At 41.8% G+C, this 13843-nt stretch overlaps 1 protein-coding gene across 1 annotated transcript in view; it reads left to right on the top strand.

Annotated features, from left to right (window-relative positions):
• Nucleotides 1-11334, top strand: part of CCDC25 (coiled-coil domain containing 25) — a 41010-nt gene extending 29676 nt beyond the window's left edge. The window contains exons 7-8 of the mRNA XM_021716821.1: nt 5563-5608; nt 9898-11334. Coding sequence (XP_021572496.1) covers nt 5563-5608; nt 9898-9927 — 76 coding nt within the window. The 3' untranslated portion in view covers nt 9928-11334. The remainder of the gene's footprint in view (nt 1-5562; nt 5609-9897) is intronic.
• Nucleotides 11335-13843: the final 2509 nt, after the last annotated feature.

Here is a 13843-nt window from a genome sequence, read left to right as displayed (position 1 = left end):
TAGCGCATCCCTGTAATTCTGGCTACTTGGAAGTCTGAGGCAGAAGGATCGCTGGAGCCCAGCAGGTCGAGGCTGCGGTGGCCGGGAGCGGCCATTGCACTCCAGTCTGGGCGACAGAGTGAGACTCCAACTCAAAAAAAAAAAGAACATAAGTTGTTACTTGTTATTCACATGCACGTATTTCTGTTGGAGGTTGTACTCAAACAGAATGAGTAGCTTCATTTAAAATATTCAAATGAGCCAGGCTCCGTGGCTCAGCCTGTAGTCCCGTGCCTTTGGGAGGCTGAGGTGAGTGGATTGCCTGAGCCCGCGGGTTCGAGACCCGCCTGGGCAGCGAGACCTCATGTCTACAATCAATCAAAAAATCAGCCGGGCGTGGTAGCGCACGCCTGTAGTTTCGGCTATTTGGAAGGCTGAGGCGGAAGGATCGCCGGAGCCCAGCAGGTCAGGGCTGTGGTGGCCGGGAGCGGCCATTGCACTCCAGTCTGGGCGACAAAGTGAAACTCCAACTCAAAAATAAATAAATAAATAAATAAATAATCAACTGGAGAGATCCAGAAATTTTATCCTAAGTTAGAGAATGCTAAGATGAGGCAGATTAATGCATAGATTTGAATACTTAAATAGCCTAGAAGTATGTGTTTACTTTGTGTTACGAGTGAGAGAAAAATGATCAACTTCATAAGTGTGGCAAAAGTTGTGGAATTCTGCGTGATGCAGGACTTAGAGCAATTAATTCTTTTTTGTTTTTAGTTTGCAGTGAGGGAGAATTGAAAACATACCTTGCTGTGCCCTGTACAGATCTAACATAATTTTGTTTAGGACATGATGTTATATGTTGGGAATGTGAGATTACTTAATTTTCTTATCTAATAAGGAAGAATAGCTAACATTTGTGAACACTTACCATCTGCCAAACACTGCCCTGAAAGTTCTTTACTGCATTGTCTCATTTAATCCCAACAGTAGCCATTTCAGATTTTTATCTGCATTTTATAAAAGAGGAAATTGAGTCTGAGAAGCAACTAAGTAGCTTGCAAAAGGTCAGGCAACTAGTTAGTCCCAGTTTGATTCTCAAGCCCAAATATATTACTGCTCTCTTCTGCCCTCTGTTCAGTCTGTTCTAGCTTAAAGTAATATTTATTCAATATAAATCAAGTAATTCATAGATATAATTTAAATTAAGCAGTATCCTGAAACTTAGAGTATTTTAATATTATTTTATGTTTCAAAAGTTGCAAGCATTTAAACAAAACTCATCAACCAAAACACAGTTTTCATATCTTTTGGACTTTCTTCCATAGTGTCAGCAACACATAAAATAGCCATATGAATTGAGGGGGAAAAGTTCTCAATCTTACTGAATAAAATTTTTGCTTCAGACATTTAGCCAATTTCTTTTCTGAGCTGCTAAAAGTCATTTGTATTTTTAAATAATCGCCATGGGCCTTAGAAAACCAAAACCAGTTGGTATGTTTATTTCTGTTCAAACTTATGCCACACAAACAACTTCTTGTCATGTACTGCAGAAGACAGAAAACCGTGACGCGGGGCTGTCGAGCCAGGAGTGGGTGTGGTACAGCAAGGCTCTGTGTGGCACATCCAACACTGCTGTTGCCTGTGGCCCTCTGTAGCCTCCTTGAAGCTCCAGCAATAGGCTCTAAGCTTCTGACTTGTTTCGTAAACTGGTCTTGTACGTTTGTAGTGTTAGCATCACTTTAATTTCTCCTTGAATCTTCTACCCGAGAGGTTGAAGTCTGTGTCTATTACCTGTTTTGTTTTCATTTTTCATTCTCTTATTTGGCTTTTTGTGGCATTGTACCAAACATTTATTAACCTCAAAGTCAAGCTGACCATGTAGGTATTGAAACCAGAGGAAATAAGCAATTGTCAAGGAAATGTAGTTAATAGAGGCTGGGTGAGTAACGAATCAGAGACTGAGGCAGTCAGAACAAAGGGTAAGGACTGTGGCTACCTGAGACAGGGGTACTGAAAAGTCGGAGGTCTGGGAGTTCAGAGCTGAGCTCCAAGACTCGAGTCATAAAAGTGAGAGAAATACAAGACCCAAGTTGAGTGGTAAATCACAGGTAAATGCTTCATAAGTTTTAACGTTGACATGACTTGATTTTCAGGCAAAGATTACTTCAGCAAGGAGATGAATATGTGAAAGGTTATAGCTCATAAGTAGCAAAGGAAGAATTGAAACTCAAGCCTGTAATTCTGGTGTCCATACTTCTATACCATACTACCTTTAAGGCAAGGAATGAGCAGACTGACCAGACCCAGAGTCAAGGTCATAGGCAAATAAAAGAATGAAAAAATTAGGTACACGTTAGAGTGACTTATAAAGTTTTACTTAGTCCAAAATTTCACATTGTAAGTGATAAGGCGCCTCCATGGGTTTCATGGGATGTTGGGAAGAAACAGACTATAGAATGAGTTTAGTAACATGTAGAAGAGGTCACAGTGAGGCCATTGGTTTAAAGGATGATATAGTTTCTTGAAGAGACAACTTCTTCGGTTGTACCTCCTTTTCTTCATCTCACACACACTTGCACCATAAATAACACTCTATGGGCCATGCTGCTTCGTGGTACTTAAGCTCCTTCAGAGAAGCATTCGCGCATCCTGGTGTTCTCTGCAGGCAACACCATGCTTCCCGTGTGCAGTGAGTGACTAGTTAAGATACCACAAATAAAGGAGTAACTGAGATTAGCTTTCTTGATACGGAGATCCTTGAAGCTGAGATCAAAACTCTGCTAGTTAAAGACGGCTAGAAGGCTGCTCTAAGCAAAAGGGAATGGTGCGTGCGAAAACCCTGCATGGGAGCAACAAAGCAAAACACAGACCTGAAGTCCTAAATGCCTGGAACAGCAGAAGTGAGAGGGCACTTGGATCAGAGGACCAGTCCCTATAGGCTCTTGCTGGCCATGTTTTTCTTTATGCTAAGAGCACTGTGAAGTCATCAAAAGGTTTTAAGCAAGGGGCAGTCCGATGAGGTTTGTGTTTTGAGAAGGTTACTTTGCTGACTTTGTAGTAAAGGGAACCAGAGCGAGGGTGGAGAAGCCAGATAGGAAGCTAATGGCAGGTTTCACATCGCAAATGATGGTAGCTCGGACTCTGGTGGTGATGTGGAACGGGGAGGAGTGGACCAAAGAGAGGCAGTTTTGTAGTTAAAACGACAGGGTCAGGGGACAGATTGGATTGAGGAGAGGGGCAGGGAAGAAGAGGGGCAAAGAATGACCCTAGGTTTCTGGTTCGAAACGGAATGGATAGCAATACCATTCTTTGAGCTAGGGAACACTGGAAAAGAGCCAAACTGGTTTTGGTGGGGGGAGACCGTGAGTTGGATGTAGACCTAAGAATCTGAAAATACCTTTGCGATACCCAAAAAGATATCAGGGAGGCAGTTGAGTTGATAGAATGGACTCAGAGGAAACGCGACCCAAAGAAAGATAGGTTTGCGTGTTACCTCTGTGCAGGTGGGAATTCTGACTCAATAGTTACACAGTCTGGGTTGTAAATCTCCACAACTGGACATCTGGCTATAATTTATCTTCACAGATGATTTAAAACTGATTGAGATTCTCTGCTCTAACCACTTAAAAAAATCAACATGTCTTTCTCTTCCTGCTCATACAAGTTGCTGATGTTGTCTGTTGTCTTTCTTTCTTATGGATGCCAAGTGGTATCCAACATCTTCCCATTTCTCTTATTTTCTTACAAGTTTTAGCTGACATCTCTCTCATGATCTCTCTCGACTCGTTATCTTTACCCATGACAATTCTTTTTCCCTTTGGCCTTCAACTTCCAGTTTCTGCAGTTCATATCTACTTGGTTGTCTTACCATGACTTTAAATGCAACATGTCCCAGACCAAACACATCTTTTTTGCAGCCTTTTCCCATTTCTTTTACTGTTTTCTTCAAGTCCTTGAAGCTAGAAACCTTGATGCCATTGTTGATTTTCTCAGGTTTATCCCTTCTTAATATCATAGCTGTCGGGTCCATGCTCTGGGTTTGGGATAGCTCTGTGGACTGCAGCGTGATGGTTAAGAGTGTAAGCTAGGCCAGGCTCGGTGGCTCAGCCTGTAATCTCAGCACTTTGGGAGGCCAAGGCAAGTGGATTGCCTGAGCCCACAGGTTCGAGACCCACCAGGGCAACTTGGCGAGGCCTCGTCTCTACAATAAAATAAACTAGCTGGGTGTGGTAGCACATGCCTGTAGTTCCAGCTACTTGGAAGGCTGAGGCGGAAGGATTGCTGGAGCCCAGCAGGTTGAGGCGGTGTGGCGTGCCACTGCACTCCAGTCTGGGCGACAGAGTGAGACTCCAACTCAAAAAAAAAAAAAAAAAAAAAAAAAGAGTGTAAGCTTAGGAGTCCAACCTGGATTCAAAACCCAGTTTCTCTGTCTCCAAGACCTTGGGCAACTTCCCCAGCTTCCCTGACTCCGCTATCTTATATGTACAATAGGCATAAAATGTTCCTTGGCCTCTAAGGTAGTTGTGGGGATTAGTAGTCATTCATGTGTGAAGCACTTAACACAGTTTCTAGCAAATAAGGGATCCCCTGTAAACGGTAAATAAATACTGTTATTAACGCCCCTCCCCTCTCTATTCTGTTTGCTGCAGATTACTCTTTTTAAAACACGGTTATTATGTAGTGTTACTTTCCTTTGTCTCTTTGTGTATTTTTTATACTACTTTTTACTGTAGCCATTGCTGAATTGGACTTCTTCCCCTTCTTAATAAGTTTTGGGGGGCAAGACTTTGTGTTGCTTGTTATTTTCTTTTCTTTCTATCCCATCCTCTACTCAAGTTCAGCACAGGGTCTTGTACCTCATGGATATTTAGTAAATATCATCTTGTACCTCATGGATACTTGGTAAATACCCAGTGAATCTCATTATGTCATTCCTCTACTCAGTTCTTACTGAGCACACTGTTCACCCATGCAGTTGGGACCACGTAATTGGGCCAGCTACCCAGCCTGATTTCCCACTGCTCTGAGAACCCACTTGAGTTGGCTCGATCCTTGGCCTGTCATTTTGACGCCGTCTCTTTGCCTTTGCTTGTCCCGACCCTGGCTCTGAAACGGCCTCCTCACTCGTCCTGCCTCCCACTTGGTCAGCTTTGTTTGGGGTCGGCCTTGTCGTGAAGGGTACCTTGACAGTTCCTGCCCGCACTGACGCAATTCCTTCTTTGAATTTCTGCAGCATCTACAGGGGCTGGGTACTGCAGCTGTGAGTCCTATCCGATCTTGGCTGTAGGTAAACTTCATCCAAAAAAGAGGAATAATGTCACCTGTCTCACAAAGTTATCGTGGAGGTGACATGAAACAAATAGGAAAAAGCGCTTTGTAAACGAGAAAGTACTGTGCATATTTCATTTGTTGTGTTTAGATATTTATCTTTTTAATGTCTGCAATCTCCTGAGGGCAGAGATTATATCTAATAGCTCTGTGTTTCTTCTAAATCCCCTCAGCAGTGTTAGAGACACTGTAAATGTTCATGAGATACTTGTTGTCTGGATAACCATATTTTGAATGTTTTTTTTTTCCTTCTAGGAGCTACTCATCACTAATGAAAGTTGAAAATATGTCTTCAAATCAGGTGTGTTCAAGTTCTTTTTCTAATGCTTGCCTTGAAATAATTCCCTAAGAATTTTTAATAACTGTGTTCCTGGCCATCACTGATGTCCATATTGTGAGTTGCTTACTGTGATCTGGCAGCTAGGGTACTCAGCTTATTCTGTTAGGATTGCCCCTCCCTCCCTGTGGACTTTCTCTTATGTGTTTTTGAGTAGGTCACTTCAGGGACAAAGATTGTCATACCTTGTCTACTGAGAGGTAGAGGGTCATTAGTAATTACAGAACTTTCTTCCATTCCTTTCTTCTCGATTTTCTAGTTGAAACTGAGTGAGAACAAAATCACCATCAATTAAAATAATGCTGCTGACCCTAAGATCTCATACTGTAGCCTAAGTAACAAAATGGGTTATTTTCATGCTCCCCAGGACTTGAGATAAAGAGAAATGGTGGCCCTTTAACATAGTACTGAAATAATCTTCTTAACATCCACATCTGATTATTTTATTGGAACTGTGTCAGACACTTACTGTCCTTGAGGGCTGTCTTTCCCAAAAATTTATTTCAAAATGTCTAGAGATAACATAGTTTAGCTGTTATTGAACAGTCCTTGCAGAAAATTGAAACTTGGTGGATATATTTGGGATTTCGCATGTTTTATAATGTAGTTTAAAAATACAGTTGTCCCTCAGTTTCTGTGGGGGGCTGATTTCTGGATCCCCCTGAAGATACCAAAACCCAAGGTTGCTCAAGTCCTTGATATAGAATGGTATAGTATTTGCATATAGCCTTTGTACAACCGCTTATGTACTCTAATTCATCTCTAGATTACTGATAATACCTAACGCAATGTGAATAGTTGTTATACTGTTTTAGTTATTGTTACAGTTGGTTTTTGTTTTTGTAGTATTTTTTCCCCAAATATTTTGAGCTGAGGTTGGTTGAATCCATGGATGAGGAAACTGTGGATATGGAGGGCCAATTGTAACAGATTTTAAGATCCCTTAAACGTCAGATAGTCAAACCCCAGATTTAGTGCATGCATTAGAATTAATAGAATTTTAGATCTTGTTTATATCTACATGTCCTTCTAAAAAAATGTGTGTGTGTGTGTGTGTGTGTGTGTGTTGGAGTCTCACTCTCTTGCCCAGACCAGAGTGCAGTGGCATACTCATGACCACCCCAGTGTCATCCTGCTGGGCTCAAGCAATCCTTTGGCCTTGGCCTTCCAAGTAGCCGAAACTATAGGTGCGTGTTACCGTGCCCAGCTTATTTATTTATTTATTGTAGAGATGAGGTCTCGCCAAGTTGTCTGGATTGGTCTTAAACTTGTGGGCTCCAGCAATCCATGCACTTCAACCTCCCAAAGTACTGGGATTGCAGGCTGATCCACTGAGCCCAGCCCCTTCTAAAATTTTATAAGAAAATTCTTATTCCCATCTCTGTTGAAGAGCTAAATTAATGAGGCTTCTTTATGCATCAGACAACATGCATCTTTGTAACTTATTCCTGAAAAAGTTCGGAATAGTATTATATAACTAAATCGAATCTTGAATTTTAAGTTTGGAGACTACAACTGCCACTTACTAATTGGAAAAGCAAAGACATGTATATGAAAGGCTTTCTTGGCGTAATCACTGAAATAAAAGTCGTTATTATTCCTTATCCTTATAGTCTTCTGTTGCTCTTTTCCCACAGAGTGTCAACATCAGAAGATAAGATATGTTTAGTTTCTTTTGGAAGCTATATTTAGATTCTTGAAACTATCAGTTGAACAATTAGACAGAAGTCTTTATTAATATACCACAAATCTTACCAATTGTGATGGCTCACCCCTGTAATCCCAGCACTTTGGGAGGTGGAGGCAAGACGACTGCCTGAGTCCAGGAATTTGAGACCAGTCTGGGCAACTTGGCAAGACCTTGTCTCTACAAAAAAATTAAAAAATTAGCCAAGTGTGATGGCACGCACCTATGGTTCCAGCTACTTGGAAGACTGAGGTGGAAGGATCACCTGAGCCCAGCAGGTTGAGGCTGAGGTAGCTGTGAGTGTGTCACTGCACTTTAGCCTGGGTGACCGAGTGAGACTCCTACTAAAAAATATAATAATAATAATAATAATACACTAACACACACACACCCACACACACACACACCATAATCTGATGTTTTTGTTGTGGTTATTTTTGCTTATTGAAGTTTTTTGTATTTTGGAGGCTTTTAATATCACCCCCATATTATGTTATGACCTTAGGCATTTTATTCTCATCATTATGGAGTTTTAAAAATTTGAATGTTGGGCAGATCCCCCCCGACTCTGGGAGCTTTTCTGGCCTCTCAATAAATCCTACTTTCTTTAAAAAAAAAAAACAGTAAAAATGCTTTGGATTAGGGAAAAAAAAATTTGGATGTCATTCTGGAATTGAGACATAAATAAATACACACACTCATCATATATAAACACCATCTGACTAGTGACTAATGTTAAAAGTTCTAAGAATAGGAAAGTAAATTTGTTACCCAAAAGATTGCCAACCTTTCTTCCCTTCCTGTCTCTCTATTACTTGCTACCTCTGTTCCTGAGCTCCAAGTATGAATCAAATTTAAGATTCCAAGAAAGTTTTAAACTGGGTGTTTTTTATTCTCTCTTTCAGTAGGAGGGCTTTTACTGTTTTTCTTCATACTCCAAAAGAATAGGCTAATTCACTTTGTAACCATCTTCTGTTAAGGGATACAGACATTCTGTGATCCACTTTGGCAGTAGGATCAGTTGATTTTCAAAGACAGGTTAGTTTATATAATATAGGACTTAATTTTTAGTTTAACTTATACCAGTTCATCAAGAAGAATAATTACTGCATTCCCAAGACATAGGTCCTCAGACAAATGGGAGCTCTTTGGAAATCTGACATCCTTTATAGGGAATGATGTACTTTCGTTGTTAATGACCCATACTGTCTTGAGTTGTTTGTCCTTGGTGTTTGGGATCTAAAGCTGACATTTGAAGATACTAAATGATGACTCTTTTAAACATCGTGAATGCTGTTATTTCAGCTTAGGATTAAAAGAAATCCTAGTCTTTGCACAGTTATTAAGGCATTGTTATGACCTCACCTCAGTTTATCGTGCTGATGGAAGCGGAGCACAGAGAAAACCACTGAATGAAGCTGGCGCTAAAACCAGAGTTCACGGAAACCATTGTTTCTTACCCATGTCTTGTACTTCCCTCCCATCTTTAATAAGGGCAGTAAAGGAGGAAAAAGGCATATATAAGCCTTAGTCCAGTCCCTTTCTCTAAAAATGCTGGTGCCAAGCCAAGGGAAGGAGATAGAAAGAAGATAAAGCAAGTCCGTGTTGAGGTTGTGATGTTGTTAATGAATGCTGGCCGAAAAGAAGTCAGAGCTCTGCCTTTGAGCGTGTTCTCAAGACTTATTTATACGCTGCCCAACAAAATTGGTCTCTTTGTGCCGTATACTGTCATATGGTTTTTTAAATAAAAATCTTGGTAAGCATGCTAACATGGTAACTAGCCTATATTTGACTTCCCATTTTTTTTTTTTTTTTTTTAAATCAAAGCCATCTTTTGAAGTCACAACTCTGTGACAACTTTGAGGCTCAAAATACTGGAATTTAGGCCAGAAATATTTTGCATATTTATTGAGGCAGTGTGTGTTTGGGATATTTGTTGAAATCTCGCTTTCTTATAGTTACACTTTCTTATAGTTGCACTTATTTTCACACTATTTCACAAGGTCAGGTGGAAGAATTTGGAAATTCGTTGGTTGCTTGTTGCTGTGTAATCAGGTCAGGGTGTGGCACCTTAAAGGGGATAGTTGCTCATCTAGCTCTTCCGAGAAACAGTTTATGATGGAGAATAAATGATGAATGAATTTATTCTTTTTTTTTTTTTTTGAGTTGGAGTCTTACTCTGTCACCCAGGCTAGAGTGCAGTGGCATGCTCACAGCCACCGCAGCCTTGACCTGCTGGGCTCAGGCGATCCTTCCACCTAAGCCTTCCAGGTAGCTGAAACTATAGGCACGTGCTATCATACCTAGCTTATTTTTCAATTTATTGTAGAGATGCGGTCTTGCCAAGTTGCCCAAGCTGGTCTTGAACCCCTGAGCTCAGGTGATACTTTCGCCTCGGCCTCCCAAAGTGCTGGGATTACAGGCTTGAGCCACTGCCTTTTTTCTTCTGAAGTAGGAGATTAGGGATGAGAAGGAAGCATGTTAGTTAATATTATAATTGTACATTTTAAATACTGGATTGTTTATTTTCAAGGTGTTTAAGGTTTCACTTTTCTGTCTCCCACAGGATGGCAATGATTCAGATGAATTCATGTGAGAGAAGAAAAGGAACTTTGAAAGATGTGAACGTAGAGACGGTTGCAGACCTTTTGATTTCATCTATGTTCTGAATTACACAAACCAACCAAAATTCTACCATCGTCCTGCACAGATATTATTAATTTTGGAGTTTTAAAAAAACTTTCTTTTTTTGTTGACAAAAAAGGATCATCTATATATAAAATAGTTGAACTTGACAGCATATAACTTAAGGAAAGCTAAAGTATTTTTGCCAGAACATATCTGGGTACTTTGTGAAAGCTGGCTGCCCTGTTCTTGAGACAGACTTCAGAACGAACTCTCTGTTTTTCTGTTGCTGCAAAGCAGATGTCTTGAAACGCTTCTCATATTCTTAAAATATCTTCACTTCTGTTAAGAATGTGTTGGTGGGCAGTGTATTCGAATATTTTCCCGTCCCTGATTTTCTGGCTAGAAAAAAAGGCATGGGTTTTAGAGATGAGCATGATCTTTTCAGAACATTTCTGGCGTCTCTTCACGTTTCCTCGTGCCGTTGGCGGAGTGAGCCTCAGCGCAGCTCGTCCCAGTGTTCACATCTTTGCCGTCTCTGAGCAGGGGCCTCATGTTAGCATCTTCACATTTACAGAAATAGTTGGTGTTTTTATCAGGGTTGGGCCTTGAGCACCAAGTAACTAAGCCATTGTATGTGATGACAAATTCTGGGCTCGGGGATCATTTCTCTGCACTCAGGAAGAAATAGGAAGGAGCGCTGTGTGAATCATTGGGGAGATGTAGATTGCCCGATTTTTGTCTTGAGACATGAAGCAAAAGTCCCTTTGCAGTTATGATTTTAGAAAGAATTAAGCATTTCACTAGCAAGCCAAGTACTTGTTTTTCTTCCTTGAAATCATATTTATTTTGATTTGTAACCCCAGAGTTCAGATTCCTCATTGTAGACTCCATAACTTAAAAGTAACATTACTGCTCATTTGAACCGCCCCCTATTCATGTGATTCTGATTAGATGATCTGTGTTTCTTGCAGCATGTAGGGTGACCTCTGTAAAAAGGGACAAAACAAAGAGAAGGAAAACCAAGGCTACAGAACAGGAAGCACAACTGACATTGTAACCACACCCAGAACTCTGCACATTGTGTTCTTGTTAACTGTATTCTAACTTAGCAAAAGTGGGCTACAGCAAATACCTCACCTGTGATAGCACTTTGGAACTGTGGGTAAAACCAGAAGACTAGTCTGTCCATTTATTCCAAGTTGGTGTATGGGGTTAAACTGGAAAATTCCCTGAGGCTCGTTGGCCAAATTTTGAGGGGGTATGGAGGATGACTCCAGAGATGAGTGGTTTTCTGTGTGTATGTGTGTCGATGATAATTCAGCCTGAAGATCTGCAATTTTAGAAGTTATAATAAAGTATCATTTTTTTCTGGAAAGGCATTGCTACATGAATTCTTAGAATTCTGAAAAGGGTAGCTTCTATCCACAAGCTGAGTTTGAGGGTGATCTTGTGGAAAACCTCATTTGTCTGAGGCTCAATCTGACAGGTTTTGGGGATGGTCATCTTCCTCCTCCACTGATCAATACCTCTGTGCTCCAAATGCCCAGGGGGTCAAAGTGGATCCCTTTCTCAGATTCTTCTGGTGGACGAAATGAGTAGCTGAGCCTCTTCCGTCAGGCCATCCTGCCTGGTTTCTGTAAGCCATCCTTTAACTCTGCTGCCGGCCCCTCACACGAGGAGGTTGTGCTTGTGGCATCACCTGTGTCACCCCAGCCTTCCCCAGTCCCTGCAGGGCTCCTCCATATCCCACATCGCAACCCATGTAGCTCGAGCTTTTGAAGACTACATCTGTTTTGACTGTATTGTGTGAGATCTTGGGTCCAAATTTTAAGCATTTCGTAACTCGCGGCTTACACTGGTCTAGAACAGTCAGGCCCTCTCTGCTGAACTCTCAGAGTTGAATTCCAGCTCTCACCTCTTCTGCTGTTCTGTGCTGATTTCCCCCTGCCTCTGCAAGTGCGTTTTATTTTTTCCCAATTCCCTCGGTCCCTGGGAAAGCAAGGACCTTTTCTTTTGAAGACATTCAGGTTCATTGCCAACAGGTCAAACTCTTGGCATTGGAGTCATCTCATTTCTTGCTATTGGCATGCTTCCTTAGTGCTCAATAGAATTCTAAATTGGTGCTATTTTTATGAGCTGTGCCCTTGATCAGATCCACGCTGTGAATCCAAGTCACCTTGCCAACTCTCCAGTTTCATCCCTGTTGGCGAGGGTCATATTACCATTTGATGTACTTCACAAGCTCTGCTCTCTTGTTATGCTCTGATAGCTTTAGACTTCTCGTTTCTCATTCGCCTTTGTTTGTCCAGGGTCATGATCTTTGGGGAAGGGAGGCCCTGTCAATGCTTGTGCTGAAACCAATGTTGGGAGGTTTACAAGAATAGTGACGGCTTTGACATTGGCAGAATAGGTGGCAGGCTTTAGTCGAACCCCTTCAGGATCTCTTCTGTTGTGTTGTATTGTCTTGAAATCATTCTTGAAGCTTAGATTCCAGTGAGCTTTTTACCTGATTGACGCTGGAAGGCTGCTGTGAGCCTCCCCGTACGGCAAGGTTGGAGAGGGAGCACCTGCTCCTAGCCTGAGACCAAAGCTCTTCCTCCCACTGTCGCATCTGTCTGAGGGGAACTGGGTGTCTGAGCTGGAACTGTTCGTTGGGAAACTTGCAGGGTGGTGGAACAATTTGTCAGTTTCTCCTGAGCTGTGAAATTGAAGCCTGCTTTTTTCCTTGTTTGATTTGAAGTACAGCATGTGAATAACACATTTCCGTATTCCAAAGGATCATATTAGCGTGAGTAGATGACCTTCTGATTTTAAAATGGACCTGACTGTAATCAAAAAGTGTAAAATTAGAAACTTAAATTTCAAACTAAATCTCAGTCTTGACTCAGAAAAGAGGGCAGCGCCACTGTCACCCGGGTAGGTTCACATTCAACTTGCACTCAGAGCTCTTGTCTGCTGGGTATGGGCAAGAGACTTACGGGCATTCTGTCATTTCAAACATGGGACGATGCCAACTGCAGAGACAGCATGCCCTGGGTGAAGGATCTGGAAAATACAGTAAATCTTCTAGTTTGAGTAGAACTATGTGTGTGTGTGTATGTGTGTGTGTGTGTGTATGTGTGTGTGTGTATGTAAGATTTCATTTTTGCTTTCTACTCCAAGGTTCAGTCTCACTGATGGGATGTGCATGCTTATTTTAGGCTAGGTGAAGAGGAAGAGGGAGGTTCTTGGACTACATGTGATGAAGCCCTTCACATGGTCATAGCAGGAGAAGGAACAAATCAAAGTGGAGGGAAGTTTGCCCAAGAATTCCAGGAAGAGGATTGAAGAATCCAGAGCTAAAAGGCCATGGTGTGGTGTGTGTGTTTTGAGTCGGGGTCTCGCTCAAGACTGGCTGGAGTGCAATGGCACAGTCACAGCTCATAGCCTTGATCTCCTGGGCTTAGGTGGTCCTTCTACATCAGCCTCACGAATAGCTGGGACTCTTGGTGTGTACCACCACACCTGGCTAATTTTTTTATTTTTGTAGAGATTCTTCACTACGTTGCCTAGGCTGGTCTCGGACTCCTGGGCTCAAGCAGTCTCTCGCCTTCGCCTCCCAGAGTGCTGGGATTATAGGCATAAGCCACCATGCCTGGCCAGGCCATGATATTCGAACACTAGCATTTAGAGTCAATAACTGGTTCCCCATCACTCCCAGAATTCCTGGGGGTCTGCCTGAAATTCTGGCCAAGGTGAGACTGCAATACAAAGACTTCTGGCATGGTTTCATGAATGAATGCAGGGCTCTGGACAGTGTTAATAGATTTTCACCCTTTTTTTTTTTTTTTTTGAGTTAGAGTCTTACTCTGTCTGCCAGACTGGAGTGCAGTAGCCGCTCCTGA

This window comes from Carlito syrichta, unplaced genomic scaffold (genome assembly GCF_000164805.1).
Source record: "Carlito syrichta isolate Samal-C Ts95f unplaced genomic scaffold, Tarsius_syrichta-2.0.1 Scaffold308976, whole genome shotgun sequence".
Taxonomy (NCBI): Eukaryota; Metazoa; Chordata; class Mammalia; order Primates; family Tarsiidae; genus Carlito; species Carlito syrichta.
The sequence above is the reverse complement of the archived record's forward strand: the minus strand, read 5'-3'. Positions and strand labels throughout refer to the sequence as shown.